Source organism: Emydura macquarii, unplaced genomic scaffold, assembly GCF_026122565.2.
Source record: "Emydura macquarii macquarii isolate MOO-44397 ecotype Brisbane River unplaced genomic scaffold, CSIRO-AGI_Emac_v2 contig_1045, whole genome shotgun sequence".
NCBI lineage: Eukaryota > Metazoa > Chordata > Testudines > Chelidae > Emydura > Emydura macquarii.
In genome coordinates, this window is record NW_027131182.1 from 6899936 (window position 1) to 6921794 (window position 21859).

Sequence of the window (21859 nt, forward strand, 5' to 3'; positions counted from 1 at the left end):
CAGTCTCAGCATCCCAGCTGCCTAACTTAAGTCAAGTTTTAAAGCAGCTGAAAAAGTTTGAAAGTAGTGCTTACTCACTGTTATGCTGTCTCCTGCAAATGACAAAACAAGAACTCACAAGTCACTCATAAGTTTCTGCACCCATTTGTAGCCCCACTCACTTTGAGGAGTCCCTGAGAACTGATACTGACTATAATCACAAGGCCAAATTTGAAGCTGCTGTACTTTACATCTTCTTCTGATCCCATCAGGGTGCATGTTGCAGCAATTTATAATCTCTTAGAATTACTTACTTTCTCGATGTCTCACCCACATACCAATCTATAACTTACATTCTCACCCATCTCCTCTGAACTTGGCCCACTAAGTCTATGTGAATGTAAGGAAGTCTATTTTACAGTGACTTACACATCACCTACACAGTGTCCACAGCTGCCTAAAAGCATCTGCTTGAAAGTTGCATCTGCAGTGCTATGAGAACACGGTCATATTATGATCTTTGTGTAAGAAAACCAGTAACGTATGGGGGTGACTTTCAGGACGTAACTGACAGATACAGTGCGTGGTCTGTAGTGTTAAACTCTTGTACTATTTTTGCACTATTGTTGCTACTATAGATAAGATCAGGGAGAGTGATAGGCGGGTAACTATTTATATGTCAAGTTATTAGGCCAAAATCTGACATAAAACTCCATCAGGATCAAGGCAGAATTCAGCCCATGAAACCCAGTAGCATTGATCAAGAGTTTTTATCGTTATAATTTGCAAAGGTAAGTATAAAAGTAATGAATTGCTTTCTTTGGGAGACTCATCCTCTGAAGATCAGTGGGTCTAAATCTCTGGCCATCTCTCTGTAGTCAATTCAATTTATCTCATTACCTTGCACTCTCCTCCTTCCCCCTATCGTTTTGTTCTGTCCATCTGTTGTCTCTTGTCCTCTACTTTGGGCTAGGGATGTCTTTCTATTATTTGTTTGTACAGAGTCTAATACAATAGTGGTAGGGACACTAGGTGCTATCACAATGCAAACAATAATAACAAAAGCTTGTTAACCACAAAATAAAATAAATTGATCCAATAGCAGTGAGTTTTAGATAAAATATTATACATGCAGCTAATTGAAACTATAACTGGAAACTACTAAGCAGCCTATCTTTCTTCCAGTGTCATCATGCCATGTTAATATATTTACAAGACCCAGAAACCCAATAGTTTACTATTAGTGCATAAGTAATTACATTTAAAACCCTATTCCCAATGCTAAGTGGAATATACTCTAGCAAACTCATCATGATGGCAAGTAATAGGATTCATTGTAGAACTGGCTATTTCACCAGCATTGACTTTTCAACTTTAAGTAATCAGTTTTTATTAAGTATACAAAAAACACCTGTGGCTCTAAATATATTGAGAATATGCCATGATAGTCGTCAATGCAGCATCCTTTGTGGTTGAGGAGATTCAGGACTATGACTATAATGACTATAAAGAGAAGGATATTGTATGAAGGACACTGGACATGGACCCTGTGGTTCTCATGTTCCAACTGCCAGGCTAACACTGAACACAGCCTGTCCTGTCTAGAATCACCACACAGGGTCTCCCAAAGTCCTGGGTTAGACTTAGCAGGCATGGAAGTGTCTGATTGACAAGAATAGTGATGGCAACTGTTTTGAAACACCTAATTTTAGTAATAAATTAACTGCTTCAGTGCTGCTGAATGTGTTAGTTGGATAAGACAAAATGCCACTCCAGGGCTGCCTCGTGGCTGATGTTCTACTTGAGACAATCCTATCATATTCTCCCATTTCATAGAGACAGTGTCAAGTACCAGTAGTAAGGGGCTAGTGATTTTATTAACTTTCCTCTTATAACCCACAATAGAAATCCTTAAAACTTAACATATAACTTGGACTCTGAATATAAATATTAATATGTTCTTTATATATCTGTCATGGGCTAAAAATTGGGAAATTGCAATCTCCACATGAATACCCGTCCATTATCTGTCATTCTCCTGTTTATTTACAAACCCACAGTGAGTGTACCATACTGTGAACTATGCAACGTTACTCACACACACTTAAAACAACTAAACAAAAAGAGTCACAAAATTGTGCATGGACATTTTTAAAATGTGCACTGACTTTTAGGAACAATGGTAAAAATCAACAGATCTAATAATAATAACTTTGAACTAAGATCATTTTTCATCTCAGGGTCTCAAAGTACTTTATATGTTTAATTAGCAAAAGTTCGCCCCACTCCTTTAGGTAGGCAAATATTATTCCCCACTATATATATGGGTAAACAAAGTGAGTCAATGGTAGAGATGTCAAGACATCATAGAAGTCCAGTCAGTTTATCTACCCACTAGACAACAGTCTGTCACTATGATATTAATTGCCACATGCTGCTGCTGAATATTTCTAGTGTATAGAGCAACATATGTTACTTTGTAGGCTGTCTTTGGAACCTGGTACATCACTTTGAAGTGCTGTGGAGTGAAGTTCCAGTAGATCATTCTGAAATGTAGGTGGAAAAACATGGAATTTCAAAGCAATGGAAATGTAACCTTACACAGATTATAGAACAGAAGCTGGAGTGAAAAAAGGAGTCTTTTTGGTTCATTGATGCCACTTACAAGATCAGAATTAAAAGATGGTTTCTAGTTACTTACAAGTGGGTGAAACATGTAGATATCTATTCGTGACTTCATTGCAAAAGTCTATCTGGATATATAAATTGGAAAGCTGTACAAAATTATTCTTAAAGCAGTCTCATGGAGCTCTCTCATGTTGTTCCCATTCTGCAGATTTGAGTTGGGAAGTGACAAAGGATTCTCATTCCTGATTCATTCAAAATACTGATTCAACGTTCCTAAAATGAATTGAAAAGTGATTTCTCACTGCTTTTTAGCAAGTAAATATCTCCTCTGACTGAAAGTAATGTGAAGTATATGGGAGTTCAGATTAGAAACTGAGGTTTGCAGGAGTTAGAGTTAATTTATTTCTGGCCATGAATCTTTTATTTGGAATCAGTTTAAATTAATTTATCACCATAAAAACATAATTGGTGAAGGATTAAAATAAATATCTTATCTACAACTATATAATATCACACCTGTATTTTGGTGAGTAAGATAGGAAACTGATGCTATGAAGCTTTCACAAAACTAAAGATGGTAGATGCTGTTAGCTGTTTTATACTATACTTACTTCTGTTCTCTGTTCAACAATCCCGTGTATTAAAGTAACTTACAGTATTGCATGTGGTCCAGTACGTGCTGATATCCCTTTCATTGTCCTGCTAGTGTTCTGGGAGATCGGTTCTGTTTCATTTCTCCTGAAAGAACAGAAGAAATAGGAAAAGTAAAGAAAAGGTAGAAATAGGGGATGGAGAAAAAAGCTTATTTTCTATTCTAATCTATCATGGGCATCTGATTGCCTACCAGGAATGCATTAAAAAGAAGCATCTGTCCCATGTAGTTCTTCTTTCTCTCTCCCTTTTGTGAGGGGGAAAATAGTCTATTGATTTAAAAAAAAAAAAAAAAGGATTTTGCTCTGTTTTTATTAAAGTATGCCTGGCACTTGGAGTGAAAGGTGGTGAGTTTTCTGGTGGTTCTGAGATGCTGCAGGAGTTCATTCCATCCTTTGATGGCCCCTCAGAAAGATCTGAGTTCTGCATAAATGACCTTTGCTCTTCCAGCAGAGAATTTCATTATGCCAAATAAGACCTGTCAATCAGGGTTCTTGATCAGAACATCTAGCGCAGTAATCTGTCTTCTGACAGTCGTCAGTGCCAGATGCTTTGGAGGGAAGGAATAGAACAGGGCACTTTCGAGTGATCTATCACCTCTCATCCATTCCCAGCTTCTGGCAGTCGGAAGTTTAGAAGCACCCAAAGTGTGGGGTTGCATCCCTGACCATCTTGACTATTAGCCACTGATGGACCTATCCTCCATGAACCTATCTAATTAGTTTTTGAACCCAGTTATACTTTTGGTCTTCAGAATATCCCATGGCAACAAGTTTCACCTGTTGACTGTGTGGTGTGTGAAGAAGTATTTCCTTATGTTTGTTTTAAACTTGCTGCCTATTAATTTCATTGAGTGAATCCTGGTTCTTAGTGTGTAAAGAGGTATGCTAACAATTCCCTATTAATTTTCTCCATACCATTCATGATTTTACAGACCTCTATCACATCCCCCCTTAGTCCTCTCTTTTCTAAACCAAGCAGTCCTAGTTTTTTTAATCTCTCCTCCTATGGAAGCTGTTCCATATCTCTAATCATTCATGTTGCCCTTCTCTATACTTTGTCCAATTCTAATATATCTTTTGCAAGATGGGGTGACCAGAACTGCACACAGTATTCAAGGTGTTGGCATACCATGGATTTATGTAATGGCATTATAATAATTTCTGTCTAAACTATCCATTTCCTAATGGTTCCTAGCATTCTGTTAGCTCTTTTGACTGTACATTGAGCAAATCTTTTCAGGGAACTATCCATAATGTCTCCAACATCTTTCTTGAGTTGTAGCAGCACATGTAGACACCATCCATTTTGTGCAGTTGGGATTATTTTTCCAGTGTACATTACTTTGCACTCATCAACATAGAATTTCATCTGCCATTTTGTCCAGTCACTCATTTAGTGAAATCCCTTTGTAACACTTCACAGTCAGTTTTAGACTTAACTATCTTGCATAATTTTGTATCATCTGCAATTTTTATCCCTGCACTGTTTATTCACTTTTCTAGATCATTTATGAATATGTTGAACAGCATACATCCCAGTACAGATCCATGGGGGACCCTACCATTTACCTCTTTCTATCATGCAAAGTGAGGATTTATTCCTCCCCTTTGTTTCTTATCTTTTAACCAGTTACTGATCCATAAGAGATTCTTCCCTCTTATCCCATGACTGCTTAGTTTGCTTAAGAGCCTTTGATGAAGAACCTTGTCAAAGGCTTTCTGAAAGTCCAGGTACATTTTATCGACTGGATCACCCTTGTTCACATGCTTGTTGACAGCCTCAAAGAATTCTAATAGCTGCTGAGGCATGATTGCCCTTACAAAACCTGTGTTGAGTCTTCCTCAACATACCATGTTTATCTATGTGTCTGATAATGCTGTTCTTTACTGTAGTTTCAACCAATTTGCCTGGTAGAGAAGTTAGGCTTACCGACCTGTAATTGTCAGGATTGGCTCTGGCACCTTTTTAAAAAATTAGCATCAAGTTAGCTACCCTGGTTCTGGATCCTGTTCTTTTAGGTATCCCAGATCATTAAGCACCCTGACTGAGATGAGAGGGAGGTGAGGAGGAGACAGGGAAAAGGACAGGAGAGGCTAGAGGGGTGTGACACTTCTCAAGGTGCCAATGATAGTGAGTCACCATGTTAGCCTTGCCTCAGTGCTAAACTGGGTGTTGGCTCTCTGACACCACCAGCCTGTTAGTTACCCAAATAATCTCCTCATGGTTCTGCCAGCCCTTATTTTGCCTTGCACATTAACAGCTGGTGTACCTCAGTTTCTGAGCTCCTCTGAAGCATCCCCGTGTAGGGTACAGCCCCTGTCACTGGACACTTATGGTCATCATCACATTTGCTATTCCCAAGAGAACAGCCCAAGAATTCCTAAGAATTCAGTCTTTGCCAGAGCTGCCGGTTTTCAGTCATAACCAGGATCCAAGTTTTCATGAACAACGCACGCCTTTTATGGAACTTCCATCATTAATGGGTAACAAAATGTTTTATTTGTCCCCTGATTATAGTCCAATCAACTTTTGGAACGCCCTTCTGTTATCTGTTCTCTGGTCTGCTGACGCCTGTGTTGACATCATAGCTTCATGTTGATTTGGAATACAAATGTAGCTCCCATTGTGTTTGGCTTACAATGCTTAATTTACATGGATAGGGAAAGGTGAATACTTTTGTCTGGCAGAAAACCTGTTTGTCACCTATGGTTTTTTTACATGGTTTAAAATATATTTTAGTAGTACACATATCTTCTGTACATACATCTCACGATGCTTATGATGACCAGTGTGTCACTGTGGCTTTCATATGATGTCTTAATGACATTATTTGTGGATAAATAATAAGAAAGTGTAGTGAGTTTGTCAGGCTTGATAGGAGTTGCTGTTGTAGAATGGTGAACTCTGGCATTGAGAGTTTCTGAGGATCACAAGAGGCTGGGGAGAAGGGTCTATAACTCCAAGATAATATTCCCCTCAGAACCTGGAATGGAGCACACAATTCCTTCACTTCTTTCCTTTCTTCATTTGTTGCACAAGTTGAAGGTTCGCGGTGGATGAGGCAGGAGATTGCAGGAAGAGAAAGGATGGAATCATGGTTAAGGCAGTTAATGCCATTTCTGGAGAATTGGATTCTATCTCTGCTTGCCACATATTTCCTATGTGATTTTTGGGCAAGTCACTTAAGCCAAACTTTTCACAGGGGACCACAGTGTTCTTCATTTTCTGGGGGCCAACTTGAGAACCTGAGATCTAATTTGCAGAAGGGCTAAGTGCTCACAAATGCAATAGATGTCAGTGGGAGCTGAGTTTAAAACATGTAAAATGCTATATGGTGTGTACTCTGAAAAAATCAGATCCTAGGTATCTCAAGTTGGGCAATCAAAATTATTGCACACTTTTGACATTTAATTTCTTTGTATCGCAGCTCCCCATATGTAAAATGGGGATACTAGCTCCTCACCTCACAGGAATCTTATGAAAATAAATTAATTATTTTGACGCTCTCAGAAATTATAGTGATAAGTGCCATAGAAAAACCCATGAGGAAATTAATAATTCTGTCTTCAGAGCTAGGTTTGAATAATATTCAGTAAATAAGGCATAGGTCCACATATTGAACAATAAGGAAAAACAAAATATTGAATAATTGCTCATGTCCATTCTGTGCACTGAAAGAAGCAAGAGACCTGTGGTCATGTAATTAAAGACTGAGTCATAATGTATAAGCACAAGGGGTCAAATTAAGGTTACGCAAACAACCTTAATTCATTTATTTCCTAACTTTTGCGTGCTTGACTTTGCAACCTTAATAGTCTTTTGATGTAAGCTGTTTTTTCCTTCTTTTAATATATTTAAATATATAATAAATCAGATATTGAAAATAGTTGCTTGAGAAATACAGTTGCATTTTCTGTTCAAATGAGAAGTCATGGATGCCATCTAGAAATGAATCTAATCTGGCTTCCTAGCAACTATGAATATTCAAAATAGTGAACATTGTTCCCCTGTGAAAGCTGATGAACTGTATATGAATTGTTTTTTTTTTTCTGTGACAGGGAGCTCATTAGAAATTTGATGTTATTAGCAGTTTTCCTTAAATTGCAAATCTCCATCATACCAGTATTATGGTAATGATGAAATTAAATTAAATTAGCATATTGTATCCCATACTGCAAAAGTGGGAATACATTATAGTAATACAAGGCAACAGATAATTGCTATCTTAATAAGAATTTGTCAACAGCAAAGATAATCCAGATTGTTTCTTCTTTCTATCACCATGGACAAAATTCATTATTCTTAGTTAAATCCTCATATTTTGTAAATCCAGTCACAAGTTCCACTTGGATATATGAAACTGTTTTCTGAAGCCTAAATATACTTCATTCTGTACTGCTAGTCAGTGTACTTGTGTAAAAGCTACCTACCTACATATTAATATGCATGTCATATTTGTTCATGCATTTGGCAACTGATCCACTGAATTCAATGAGCTTTGGATCAGCCCCTTGGTTACTCAAGATGCTTATTGTGTATAATATTTCACATAAATCTTACATGTTCTCCAGACTTGGTTTTTAATCTTTCCTTGTTGTAAAAATCATATGATGCTTAAACTGTATTCACTAAAATAAATGTTTTCCTTAGTATTTACTTTAAAAAAAAAACCAACTTGGGGTTTGGGGCAATAATTTGATTTGCAGGTATGTATTCTATTTCTGTCTAATATTTTCCAGGCTAAGTGAAATTATTGGCTTACTAAATTTACATTCACATCCACTCACTACTTGTTTTGATTTTTATCTCTCTCCTTGCAGTTCCTCCGTGGTTTTTAAATCATCCTTCAAACCTCTATGCCTATGAAAGTATGGACATTGAGTTTGAATGTGCTGTCTCTGGTAAGCCTGTCCCTACCGTGGATTGGATCAAGAATGGAGAAGTGGTCATTCCTAGTGATTATTTTCAGATAGTGGTAATTATCTGACTTTTGTCATTGCAAATTCACTATTCGATTTATTTTACAATGTGATTTCATTTCTGATTTTTTCATTCATTCTTTTCATAATGAATTTTTTAACCAGTAAAAACCGATAAAATCTCTCCTGCCTCCTGGTGGAAATATGGGATATGTCATCAGAGAGCTCTATTACGGTCTGATCCAAAGCCCATTGAAGTCTTCCCACTGATTTCACTGGGATTTGGATCAGGCCCTTACTCTCCATTCAACAGCGGTTTAGATTTTTCTTTAGGATCTCCTCAATCGCAGAGCATTGACCATAACTTTAATGTCACATTTTTCAATTAAATAATAATTATGATTATCACCTATTATTGATCAAGTGCCATCAGCATCAGGTTTTTTGCTTTACTACGGGCAAAAAATGATGAATCAATGCTTCAAAAAATTACACTTTGAGACGTAAATTGGGAAGGGATGACAAACAAAGGGAAGGAAGTGAACATGGGAGGATGAAGAATACAATAGTGGCCAGTCATCAGCTGTGTGTATAGTTAAATGCACAACTTCTTAGTCTCTCGCTTTACAAATAGACCTATTTAAATTTGAAGATAGTGGAGCAAAGATTACAATGGAGGTTAATTATACTTCACACCTCTGCATGAGTAAAGAGGTAATGCCTTTCTAGCTAGAGAAAATAGGCTATGAGCCGAAATGCAACACTGGAGATAAACTAGGACAAAGAGGAAATAGGGCTTAATATCCTCAAGCTTCTGTTTTAAGGATACACTGCTGTAAACATTTTTAAGTAATGATAAACAAGAGGGATAGAGATCTTAAAAGGGAGTTAAGCAATGCAATCTGGAATTCACACAAGTGGGCAGCTCTTGCAGCTTCTCAGCTTTTTGTTCCCCTGTGTAATTTCATTTGGAACCACAGGAATTAAAAGTGAAACAGATATTTCTGCCACAGGTATGACATTCAGCTGGCTTCTCTTCCCTACAATATTTTCAAATCAGTTTTAGAACATATTTGCAGAACTTGAATTGTCAATGACAATCCAACAATTTCTTCAAATGGAAAGTATTTAAACCACCAGTGAAATTAATAATGATAATGGTCATTTGACATGGACACAAAGCCCTGTGCACCACTTAAGTCCCACTGGAGCTTTTAATTTGGGCTTAACTGTTGCATAGGGTATTGGGCTAGCCTTCTGCAAGAGAGTGAATTTCATCCTTCGGGGTACAAGGTTACCATCCTTGTAACAGACTGGTGCAAACAGAACAAAAAGAGTTAGCTGATTCTTAATGAATGTGCATTTTATTACACTCCACTGGAGACAAAGACAACATAAATGGAGTCTGAAGTTTCCTAAATATTCTCTGCTCTTGTTTCACAAACAAAATATTGTTGAAGCTCCTTAGTGACATTCCATTTGACAGTTTTGTCTAATTAATTCCCTTCCCTTTCCCTGTCCCCTCTTTGTTTCTCTAGGGTGGCAGCAACTTGCGGATTCTGGGCCTAGTAAAGTCAGATGAAGGTTTTTACCAATGTGTAGCTGAAAATGATGCTGGGAATGCACAGACCAGCGCACAGCTAATCATCCCTGAGCCAGGTAAGATACAAAGGCACACAGAATCATATGAGTAATTAATACTATTAGCATGAATCCTAGTTGGGCACCTACTATTTTTCCCGCCTTGCCTTCATTCTCAGTCATGTTAAAAAATACTTAGCTAGCTGGATGGCTTGACTTATAATAACATGTTCCTTCTTAGCATTAGGGGAGACATAGGTCTGTCTTGGTGTAACCTTGAGATTCTCCGTCACTGGGACAATTACAGATGCTGAGTGCATCCCAGAAGTGACACCAGAGGTCAGAAATTTTGCATGAAAAATCAAAGACAGTGTCTTCCTTTTCAATGACTGGGTTAATTTTTCTGATATGAGAAGAGGCTGGGAATTATAAAGGGTTCGGGGGATGGAAAGAAATAGCCCATATAGAATGGACAATAAAATACTTTATGGCTCCACATTGAACACTCTCTAAATATTTGTCATAGGGGAAAAGTTAGGTGAAATGTAGCGCTCTGATGGCAGGGATAGCAAAGAGTCCATATTGAAAGGTTTGTGTCTCTTATACAACAAGGGAACAAAAGTGTGTTTCACTGAAATGAATAGCTTCACAGGTATTATAAACTGTCCTTTCTTGTACCCATACTGGTGGGGTTTATTTCTTTATGGAATATTAAATCATAAATACATAAAAACTATGTATTAATTTTAAACCAGACGAAGTAAAACTTGTATGAATGCCTTTATTATGTTTTCTGTATTTTATATGAAAACCGTTTATGGGAATTGGATTCTGTTGTATTTGTTAATTGTGTAGAATTGTGTCAATAAGCTGTGAGCAAGTGAATATTCAGAAATGTAGTCTATGTCTGCACTTGGAGGTAGGGATGTGAGTCCCAACCCACGCAGAAATACTTGCACTAGCTCCCATTGAGCTAGTGTGCTAAAAATAATAGTATAGCTGCGGTAGCACAACAAGTGATGAGCAATGGCAAGGGCTAGACGCCCCCAGTACAAATCGACTTGGACCCCATGAGAACATATCTATGTGCCACAGCTACACTACTATTTTTAGCATGCTAGCTCGATGAGAGCTAGCTCAGGTATGTCTTTGCAAGCTGGGAATCACAACCGTAGCTTGTAGTGTAGATGCAGCCATAGTTCCTTCACACCCGACCTGGACTGGAAAAAGTAGAAAGTTGGTAGTTCATAGTTGTTGATAGATCCCCAGAAGGGATCATCTTTGATCATCTTCTTTGACCTGTTTCATAACAAACGCTATAGAATTTGTTTTGAAAAGTGCGCGCACCGCATCATTTTAAAATTGTATAGTTTTACTTACACTCTGCTGTTATTTGAAAACTCGTCTTCTCTAGGAACGTCCCATAACTCTGCAGTAGCACATCCACCCACTGTAGTGTTTTAGACCAATAATGTGGAGCATGCAAATAACATTGTAATGTGTTAATAAAGACTATTGTTTTCCGTAAAGCAGTGGTTCCCAACCTCTTTGGCTAGAGGGCCACGGATATCAGTTTTACAACCCTCAAGGGCCCCCAGTTTCCACCAGCAGCCCTTCCCCCACACCAGATGGAAGAAGTTCAGCAAGAAGGCTGCCTCCTCGCCGATCTTCCTGGCTGCAGCAGGGAAACCTCACGTGTCCTGTAACCCTGTGTGCTCCACCTGCGTCCCTATGCAATGGCTCCCTTCTGTAGCCAGGGGGTTGGGAGATCAGTGCTTCTCTCCCTCTGGCTCCAGCAGGGACCCCAGTGCCTAGGGACCCAGGCAGAGTGCTTTGCCATGCTGCCTGCTACAGCCAAGGGAAGGGGAGCGCTGATCTCCCATCCCCTTGGCTGCAAGAAGGAGCCCGCACTGGTCTTGTAGCCCCATGGCAATGCGCTCCACCTGGGTCCTTAGTCAGCAACTCTCTTCTGCAGCCAGTGGAAGGGGAGTGGTGGGTCACTTTGAAAGAGCACGGGTTGGGAACCACTATCTTAAAGGCTTTGATACTGCAAGCCTTTGTCCTGTGGGCAGGAGTGTGCCAGGAAGTTGTACTGCAATGCAAATGCAAGCAGTCGCTCCATGTGGGCACAACTCACATTAACTGCTGGGTACAGCGCTCGTCACCGAGTAGTTGTAAGTCTTAAGTCCAGGGCATAGCAGCTCCCTTACACAGTAAACAGAAAAAGGGAATAAGGCCAATGTTCCTTCTCTGTTTTTCCTGAGTACAGAATGAATGACTACCTGAGCTCAAATTTTAACAGTTTAAAAGTTTAGCAGTTTGTCTCACTCCCGTTCCCTCTCCTGTGCTATCCAATCCCTCCACTATTCACTCATTCTTTCTCCTGCTATCCCATGTCTGGAATGCAACACCAGCAGCACCTGGAGGAGCCATAGAGCACTCCCCAGCCCACACCCACATCCAGCTTCTTTGTGCTGTAAGCCCCTAGTGTGCACAGTGCCTGGTAGCAGGGGATGCAGCCATGCATTGCTTCATGGGAACCCTGGAGAGAGGCATGATTCTCATCCTCATCGTGCTAATGAGATGCTTCACTGTGCAACTTTCCTCTTAGGCCTCTCCTCATGCTATTAATAGATTGGTGGCATGCCATGGTGGCAGCACAACAGGATCAGGCTGCACTTGTGCTCCCTCTAGGGCTCATCCCTTTTAACTTTGCCTTTATGCACACATCACTCTGCACCTGCACTGTGCAGAATCAAGCCAGCAAAATCTCTCCTTCTGTGCAGAGTCACCAGTGACTAGAAACAGTGTCACTTTTCCTTTGGGAGAAACATGAACCTGAGAAGGTGCTTAGAGAAAGAACCATGGCAGAGTAACTATACATAGCGCATAACCCCACTGATGGGCAGCTGGGATCAGAATGATATAATGGTACCTAAAAACAACTTCATCCCTATTAAACCTCACCATGGGGAAAAATAGGGGGGTGTTTTGTGGAGGGAGGGCTTTTTGTTTGTTTGTTTGGTTTTTTTTTAATCTTGCAATTAGCTCATGCTCCTGAAATATATTTAGACAAGTGCAACCCTGGAGAAAGGGGCCATCCTTCACTGTAATGTAGTTTAATTTCTCAATTGGACCAGCCTAAAGGAAACTGGATAATTCATTACTGCTTCCACCTAGATGTTCAAATGCTGTCAGTAAATTCTGTACTTTTGGTCAGTGTTTATGATGTTTGGAATTGGATTAGAGTGAAAGTAAAAGAAAATGAAGACAAAATCTAAAGCGCTACGGGATACTATTGTAACTGTCTCCATTTCCCGTTATAAATGATGGATTACTTTTTCCTGGCTATTTAATCAGATCTTCAAACAATGCCACTCCAATTCCTCTGAGATGTTGAGAAGGCCAGCATGCACAGATGGTAGAGAAGCCAGCTATAAATACAAATTAAGTGCTGGGGCTGGCCATGGTGGGAAGCACATAGCTCTCTCTGTTTAAATTTAGTCAATATATAGTCACCATATATTTCACACTCAGTGTGAGCTCTGCACTGCACAGCTGTTCAGTTTTGGCCTGTCCACAGGCCTCAAACTGAGGGTTACCCCTAGCAACCATGACAATCTGCTTCTTGCTAAGGCATAGACACTGACCTGTTAAATCCAGTATTCTCTGTTGGTGAGTATTTACGAGAGCCTAATGAAGTTTCAATATAGTCTTTTATCAATAGTTACCAACCCCTTTTCGTAACCATTAATGTTGTGGGAACAGAGTACAAGACATGTAAAAGATCTAACAGAATTTTCTTTCTCTGATAGCCAGGGTCAGGCTTATGAAAAAGCCCCTTAGATAAATTAATAATTTTTTTTATTTCCTAAAGTAACATTATGGGGAAAATAAATAGATGACAATTTATCCTCCATGAGATTCATAAAACCATAGGTACTGGCATTTTAGTTGGTTGCAAATATTCTTGGCCAGTCTATAAAATTAAAATTAGGTGTATCATCTATTCAGTGGCTGATACACAGTCTATTAGGGGATATCCAATAGTGTCTTGTACGTGGGTAAACTAGAAGATCTTAAGATTCTTTTCTGTCTCTAGTTACTATGATCCTGCTCTGATTCTAAATCTTGCATTTATCATTACACAAACATGTAGCTTGTTCATCTGATTCTGACCTGACATAACAGCAGTTACTCCTGGTTTACAGGAGTAACACCACCAGTGTCAACTATAAAACCAATGTGAGATCAGATTCAGACCCATAAATTATGTTCAGTGCAAATATTATGGTGTGCTGAGTTGAAACTAGACAACACTGAAATGAGTGATGCAAGCTAAGTGGGTGGTGAGTTTACACGGATGATAACCTTTACTTCTAGAATTCCAGATGGGGTTATAGGATGTTAAATGTTATTTAGATATATATTGGTTAGACATTAGCAACTGAGCCCTCTGGGAAAATTAGCTGAATATATAGCTTTTAGCTAATATTATAGTTATAGAGGCATTGTATTTAATGTTATATTATGAACTACTATGAGACAGAAATATGATATGTAGATGGTCTGCAGTGCATGAAGTGCTCTACAAATCAAAATCTGATTTGGACTGTAGGATACTCTGGGAAAAGAGACATTTTGGATTAGGTTTCTTTCTTCTTTCACTTTAACAACTGTTATTCATTTCGTCATCTTTGAACTACATGTTGGAGAGATTGTTGTTCTTTTCATAATAAAGGTTGCAATCCTCGTCCTTTTATAGCCATCTCCTTTGTACCCCTTAAAAAAACAGTTTGAAACAAAGACATTTTGGTTTAACTCTGTCATCTTCTGCAGCTCAGCTTCCTGGGTTCTCCAGCCTCTCCCTATGCTCCAAGGCCACCCTGTTTTGTTCCTGGTCCTTCTAAAGGATGCCCCTCCACGTTTTACAGTCTGTAGGATCTGCTGCACATCTGAGGAGGTCTGCTGGAATAAAGCCCCCAGTATATACTTTATGAAGAGAACAGGATGGTTAATAGAAGGGTTTTTGGTAGTGAATTATTTAATTTTAGAACTTGAAAAAATATTATTTGTACATCTAAAACATGAAATGGAATGGACATGCATAACAGACATAGCAGACATGGATAGCAGACATGGAGGACACTATCCTAGAGGGAAAACAAACCAATTATTTGCTTAATGCCTATACTTTCACTCAGATCCATCCTTCAAATAACTTGCGGGGGGAGGGGGCGATAATGTATTCCATAGTGTGCAAGAATAAATAAAGAAACTAGCCAATACAATCCTGAAATAATCAACTCACATACACAGATAATTGTCAGTTACGTTTCTATAATACATTCCTTGCTAGTCAAATCTTTAGCTTAAGGATATACATTTTACCATGGATGTGTGAGAATATTAGCTCCAGACATTATAAGCAGTAGCTAACCTGAAAACGGAAAGATAAATAAAATCATCTGTTACATAAAATATCTAGACAACTGGAAAAGTACATGGACTGTCTGTTATATTACACAAGGAGAATATACTGAACCAGAAGTATTATAATAATTTGTTAGTCCATCCACTGCAACAGGAAATGGGAGAGACAGAGTACAGTGGCTGTAACTATACAATTTCAAACTACAGACTATGGAGCATTGAGGGTTATAAAGAAAACTTTTGGCAAGCTTCATTTCCTTATTAATAGATCCTATATGGTGTCCTGACCCTTAAGGATGCCTTAAAATGGACATTGTAGTTGGGAATGGGAGAGAGATACTGGCAAGTTAAACACTAGAGAAAGTCTGATTTCAGAAGATTGATACCTGACAACTGAGGAAGTGTTAAAATAGACAATCATGTCATATTCTATATGATACTATATCTTTGAGGATGTCCTAAAATGGGATCCTACTAATAACAGTATTTTCTTAACATCACAGTTTTGGTTCAGTTCTAAGTTGTCTTCAGTTTTATATTTTCTTCACATCTTTTCTTTTGCAGATTCCTTTTCCACACATATGTATGCTTACTCTTCTTTTCCGATTTCCAGTTTGGCAGCTAGCAGTGTTAACATATTCACAAGCACAAGATGTATGCAAGGATCTTATATCTGGTCTTCATAATAACACTTAGATCAGGGAATCTGAGAATTGCTTTCATCAGCTAGAGGGTTTCTGGTTGACTCAAACCATTCTGAGTAATCTCTGTCCCTGATATCAGATAAAAATTCCCTGTATTAGCATTCTGGAGTTGGGGCAAGACTTTTGTCAGATTCAGATGTTTGGACACTAATTGGCCTTCATTCATTTCCGGTCACCTTTAGACCATGTAGAGATTTTTTGTTACATATTTATGCATAGAGTCTATGGCTCTGTTAGGCTCCTCTCCAGTAATAGTTCTCACTTCACTCAGGGGTGGCTTTATGGATTCAATTGAACCCAAAGAAATCATGAAACCAAGAGTCTAAAAACAGGCAAACACATACTTCACTTGGTCTGATTCAGAGGGGAGACCCGGTGGGTGGTGGTAGAGAGCAAGCCTGCCCCATAGTCATCCCATGGCAGCGGCTCCTGTACTGTGGGGCTGGCCCCAGCTTCCCACTCAGGGTGTTTTGTCCTGGTGCACAGGGTTACAACACCACTCATGTTTGGTTTGGCCACTCCATTGTCATAGCAAAAGGGCATCTGGGCCAAACCCAGTAGTGCTATGACCCTGTGATCCAAGTCACGACAGAGGAGTAGCTGGGCCAAATTTGAGTGAGTGTTGTTGTGACTCTCTGTGCCTGGTTGCAATGCCACTCACTCAAATTGTGATGGAGGACAGCTGGGACAAACCTGAGTGGCACTGCGACCCCACGCACCAGGTCACAATGTCTGGATTGGGAAACGAGGCCCAGACTCGTGGGGCAGAAGCTGCCGCTCTCAAGCTCCCTTCTTTCCCCTCTCTCTGAGCCTCCCCTTTTCACTAGGTCAGGATTAGGGTGCGGTGCTGCAGCAGAGGGTGCTGCTGTGGGTGGTTGGTGCTCTTCAGCAATTTAGTATAGGGCACCCATTGAATTATGACGCTACATCAGCCCTGATCTCACTGTTTTTAGCCTTATACTCAGTTTCCCCATTTTTTTGTCCAGGCCAACATATTTAACAGAGAAACTCTGACATTTTTTCTCAAAGGAAGGAAGAATGACCTGGAGTTTGTCCTCTTTGATGTGCAAAGGGACTAACAAAGTTTACAATACTATTTCTTGTAAGTTAGCCAGAAGTAGAGTGGTACAGAAAAAGGAAGAGGAGTGGGAGTTTCAGGAGATCTCTCATAAGTTGCAGTGCATGCTGCAAAAGAATACATTGTATTTCCTTGCCTTCCTTTTGTAGACAGAGTGTGAACATTTTCTAGAGGTGTTTTTTTTTTTTTTTTTTTTTTGCAGAGTTATATGAGCGTGTGGTGTAACCACCACTGGAGCTACGGTCATCTCTCTCAATGTGTATAATTAATGGCAGGTGTATTAAGAATTTACTATGTCATCATCAAGCCTGGAATCTTTCCTCCATCTGTGGCTCCTAACTGACGCTTCAGGGAAAAGCCAAAACAAACCTATCATAAAGCATATGGCCAATTGTATGATATCATAAATGAGGTGAGGAATGGCTTCCTGACTCCGTCATGACCTGCTATGCCCTGAAACATGAGAGCTGATTGCTCTAGTGTGCATAGCTAGGGTGCTGTTCAAATTTAAAGCACCATATAAGCAGTAATAATGATGATAATTCACCTTCACCATAATATTATGACTGTGAATTTAAGATAAACCCATGCAAAAATGCTAAGTTAGCCAAATTCTTTTTGACTTAAAACTAGGGCTCTCAAACGATTAAAATAAATAATTGCAATTAATCATGAGATTAAAAAAAATAGTCCTGATTAATCACAGTTTTAATCGCACAGTTAACAATAATAAATTTAAAGTTATTATAAATATTTTGGATGTTTTTCTATATTTTCAAGTATATTGCTTTCAATTACAACACAAAATACAAAGTGTACAGTGCTCAATTATTTTTATTACAAATATTTGCACTGTAAAAAAGATAAACGAAAGAAATAGTATTTTTCAATTCACCTCATGCAAGTACTGTAGTGCAATCTCTTTATCATGAAAGTGCAACTTACAAATGAATAATATTTTTTTATATAACTGCACTTAAAAAAACCAGTGTAAAGCTGTAGAGCCTACAAGTCAAAATGTGAAGGTGAATACAAATGTTTAGCATATGTGGCATGTAAATACCTTGCAATGCTGGCTACAATTGTGCCATGTGAATGCCTGTTCTCACTTTCAGATAACATTGTAAATAAGAAACCGCAGAATTATCTCCCATAAATGTAAACAAACTTGTTTGTCTCAGTGATTGGCTGAACAAGAAGTAAGACTGAGTGGACTTGTATAAAGTGAATTGAAAATATTATTTCTTTTGTTTATCTTTTTTACAGTGCAAATATTGATAATAAAAATAATAATATAAAGTTAGTACTGTTCACTTTGTATTCTGTGTTGTAATTGAAATCAATATATTTGAAAATGTAGAAAAACATCCAAATATATTTATAATAATAATAGAATACCAATTTAAATTTAACAGTGTGATTAAAATAGCAATTAATTACAATTTTTAAAAATCTAGTTAATTTATTTTGTGTTAATTGCATGCATTAACTGTGATTAATTGACAGCCCTACTTAAAACACTTGCGCTTAAGTTGCCCTGTGACAGAGCCCAGCCAAAAACCATCTATGGCTAAAAGCCTGATAGAAAGATGTGAGTCTTGCTGAAGGCTGCCAACCTCAGGCTATAGCAGGCCATTTATTGCTAGGAGCAATTTCCAGAGTCCATTTTCAAGTTTGACTTAGTGAGAAAGGATAGTACTGTGCAGAAGGCACTAGCGATGCTCTTGGGAGACCTTGGTTCAACTCCTTGCTATGCTACAGACTTCTCCTGTGACTGTGGGCAAGTTACTTAGTGTCTCTGTGGTTCCATTTCCCATCTGTAAAATGGGAATGATAGCACATACTTACATTCAAATGGTGTTATGAGGATAAATATATTAAAGATTTGTGAGGTGCTCAGATACAACAGTAGTGGGCCCATATAAATATAGATCTAGGAGCCCACGTTCCATTGATTTTCAATGAGATTTGGACACCTGAGTCACTTCTGAAATTGGAGTGTAAGGTAAAATTTCCAAAAGGTTCTTAAATCACTTAGGAACCTAAATTTCATTGAAAGTTGATAGGACTGAGGCTCCCTAGTCACTTAGACACCTTTTGAAAATTCTAATTAAAATATAACAGAGATGAAAACATTAAGGTCTAATAGCAGTATAATAGAATTTTACAAACATTATTCTAAAATCTTAAAGTATTTAAGAGAAAAAGATCTCCCATCTATAGCTTAGGAGGGACAGTATTAATTCTTAAATTATATTATATACAATTAGTTTAGTCTAAAATTCCCTGTAGAAGGTTATAATTTCCTATTAAATTGATTGTATTTTCTTAAACCGAGCTACAAAATCTAATAAATATCTTTTTTATTTTCTTAATAAATAATACATAATAATAATAATAAATAATAGTCATGGGAAAACTAGAAGGCATTTTGCTAACACATTGTTTTAAATGGTACTAATTACAATACCCCTTATTGTATATTGACATTACATAGTAACTTCAGAAGAATCACAAGATAGAATGAATAATTACACAATTAGTCCTAACACTTCAGGATCTGTTAGAATTTAATTTGTTAGGGTAATAGCACTGAACTGACTATCTATGATGGAAAATGATGTACTTCTTAGTCTCATATTAGTTACCTGCAGACAATTAAGTATAATTATTATCAACTAATATGGGAACACTCAGAGCTCTGTTTTTTTGTTTGTTTGTTTGTTTTCCATTTAATTTCAACCTTGAAAAAGAAGAAATGTGTTTTGGTGTTAACAAGCATTATGTGGATGAGTAGACCGTTATATCCACTGGAAACCTCATTTCCCATGGAGGAATTTTTGTGTGCAAAGCAAATGTTTCCTTAAACAGCTCATCTAATAGTTGCTCATTCAGGTTTGGCATAACCTTAGCATTTTATGTTTTCACCTACAGTAATATAGTATATTACATGGCGATCTAACACTGTAGAAAAAATCCCTACAAGTTGCTGAGTCAAGGTTTAGGTAAACCTTAATAGATTATAATGTCAGTTAGGTTTGGGGAGTTCAAATTGTTGACATTTACTTCTACCTGCCTTTAACAGTTATCCATCTGTTTCCACTTATCTCTAAATATGGTAATTTTCAAATGTAATGTGCACTGAGAAGGTTTCCCATCTTGTGAACTGCAGACTTCTGACTGCATGGATGAAACTGTGTGTGTATGTGTGTGCGCGTGCGTGCGTGCGGGGTTAATTTTTGAGTTCTACATTAAATTACTGGTAAAGAACAAAGAGACAATAATTATACTTGTGATATATGCATGCACATGTTTACTCATAAACAAAGGAAATAAAATGCACAGTGAAGATGCAATAGTCATTACATCTTCTGCTCAAGGTATGAAATAATTAAGTGCTTAAAGGAAGCCCAGATGCATCAGTGTACTTGTAGACAAACAGAATATTTAGCTTCTGCAGGCTATTTGATGCTGACTGTAAAGTGGAAGGGAAGAAACAAAAAAAAATGATAAAGGAGAAAGACTATACACATTGCTGGTGAAAATTCCATTGACATTTAGTAGAGGAGAATGCCATTCAAGTAGTGATTTCAGTATAGGTTTCAGAGAAATCATCATGGAGATTGTTGTTATCCTGCTAACCTATTTTGAGAGTAGGCAGTGATACAACTGGATCCCAATTTTCAAGCACATTTGCATATGTCAGGGCACTCAGATATACTTTTGGGCACTCAAACTGGAACCAAGGCACATAAAATGAGCATCTGGATACCTACACTAAATGTTAACTAACAATTTACACATTCAAGTTTGGAAGCTGGGCTCCTTTTAGGGGGAGAAGAGGGGAGAATTTAAAACAAAGTACAAGATTCCCTCTTGACAATCACAGTCCTCCTAGAATCTTAATATTCCACCTATCTTGCACAAAGATTTCTTGATCAAATAAGTGAACTAGGGCACCTAAGTTAACATTTATTATAAGTAGCTTGAAACCCATTTTATGGCCTTCGTGCCAGTTTGATTGCTTAAATATGAAACCGAATACCCTGACATTCGCACGCAGGCTTGAAACAACAGTAGGCACCTATAAAATGTGAAATTTCAGTGGCAGTATTGGAAAGGAAAACAATGTGTAGATTAAACAAGGATTCACACACAATTACAGCAATCTGTCAACAAGTCTAGTATTTCCTTTTGTATCACATTATAGTTTTAAAATAATATATGGAGACGAGGGTACATAAGCAACTTCCATACAGTTATTTGGAAAATTAAATGGGCAGGGATGTCTAGATGCAAAATATAATTTTCCATATAAACCACATTGCTATAATAGGCAACTGTAAGCTGTAAATTGCTAAGAGCTTTTTCTGGATCATTTTTAATCTCTCAGGTAGAGTAACTTCACTAACCTGAAGTTAAGATTAAAAGATTCTATCACTTCCTTCAATGAAAGAAATCCATAAGAGAACACTGCAGTTTTCTCAGAACAATCACAACAAATAGTTTAAAGCCATGGGATTTCAAGATAAAGTTACACTTTACAAGAACAAATGAAAACGTGCAAAGATTATCCAAACACCCTTAATTCTGCCTTTTTAGCACCACACTGCGAGGAATGTGTTTTCTGGACACAAATGGGTAAACTTGCGTGGTGACTAGATGAAGTTGTCTCAGAGTTTCTGGTTGCTGTTGGAATGCCATTTTGTGATATGCATTATTGTTGTAGTCATGCTGGTCCCCAGATATTAGAGAGACAAGGTGGGTGAAGTAATATCTTTTATTCACCCACATTGTGTCAGCCATTACATTAGGCAGTTAAGCTGTTTTGTATAATATCAGATGTGCTTTTTTTCCTGAAATGGAAATCTTTAACCTAGAAT

The 21859-nt window shown here is 38.0% G+C and overlaps 1 protein-coding gene across 4 annotated transcripts in view; it reads left to right on the forward strand.

Annotated features, from left to right (window-relative positions):
- The window catches only part of DCC (DCC netrin 1 receptor), a 653315-nt gene that overhangs the window by 378847 nt on the left and 252609 nt on the right, over positions 1-21859 (forward strand). For all 4 annotated transcript variants that reach the window (XM_067545413.1, XM_067545412.1, XM_067545415.1 and 1 more), the window contains 2 exons: positions 8082-8236; positions 9719-9839. In XM_067545413.1, coding sequence (XP_067401514.1) covers positions 8082-8236; positions 9719-9839 — 276 coding nt within the window. The remainder of the gene's footprint in view (positions 1-8081; positions 8237-9718; positions 9840-21859) is intronic.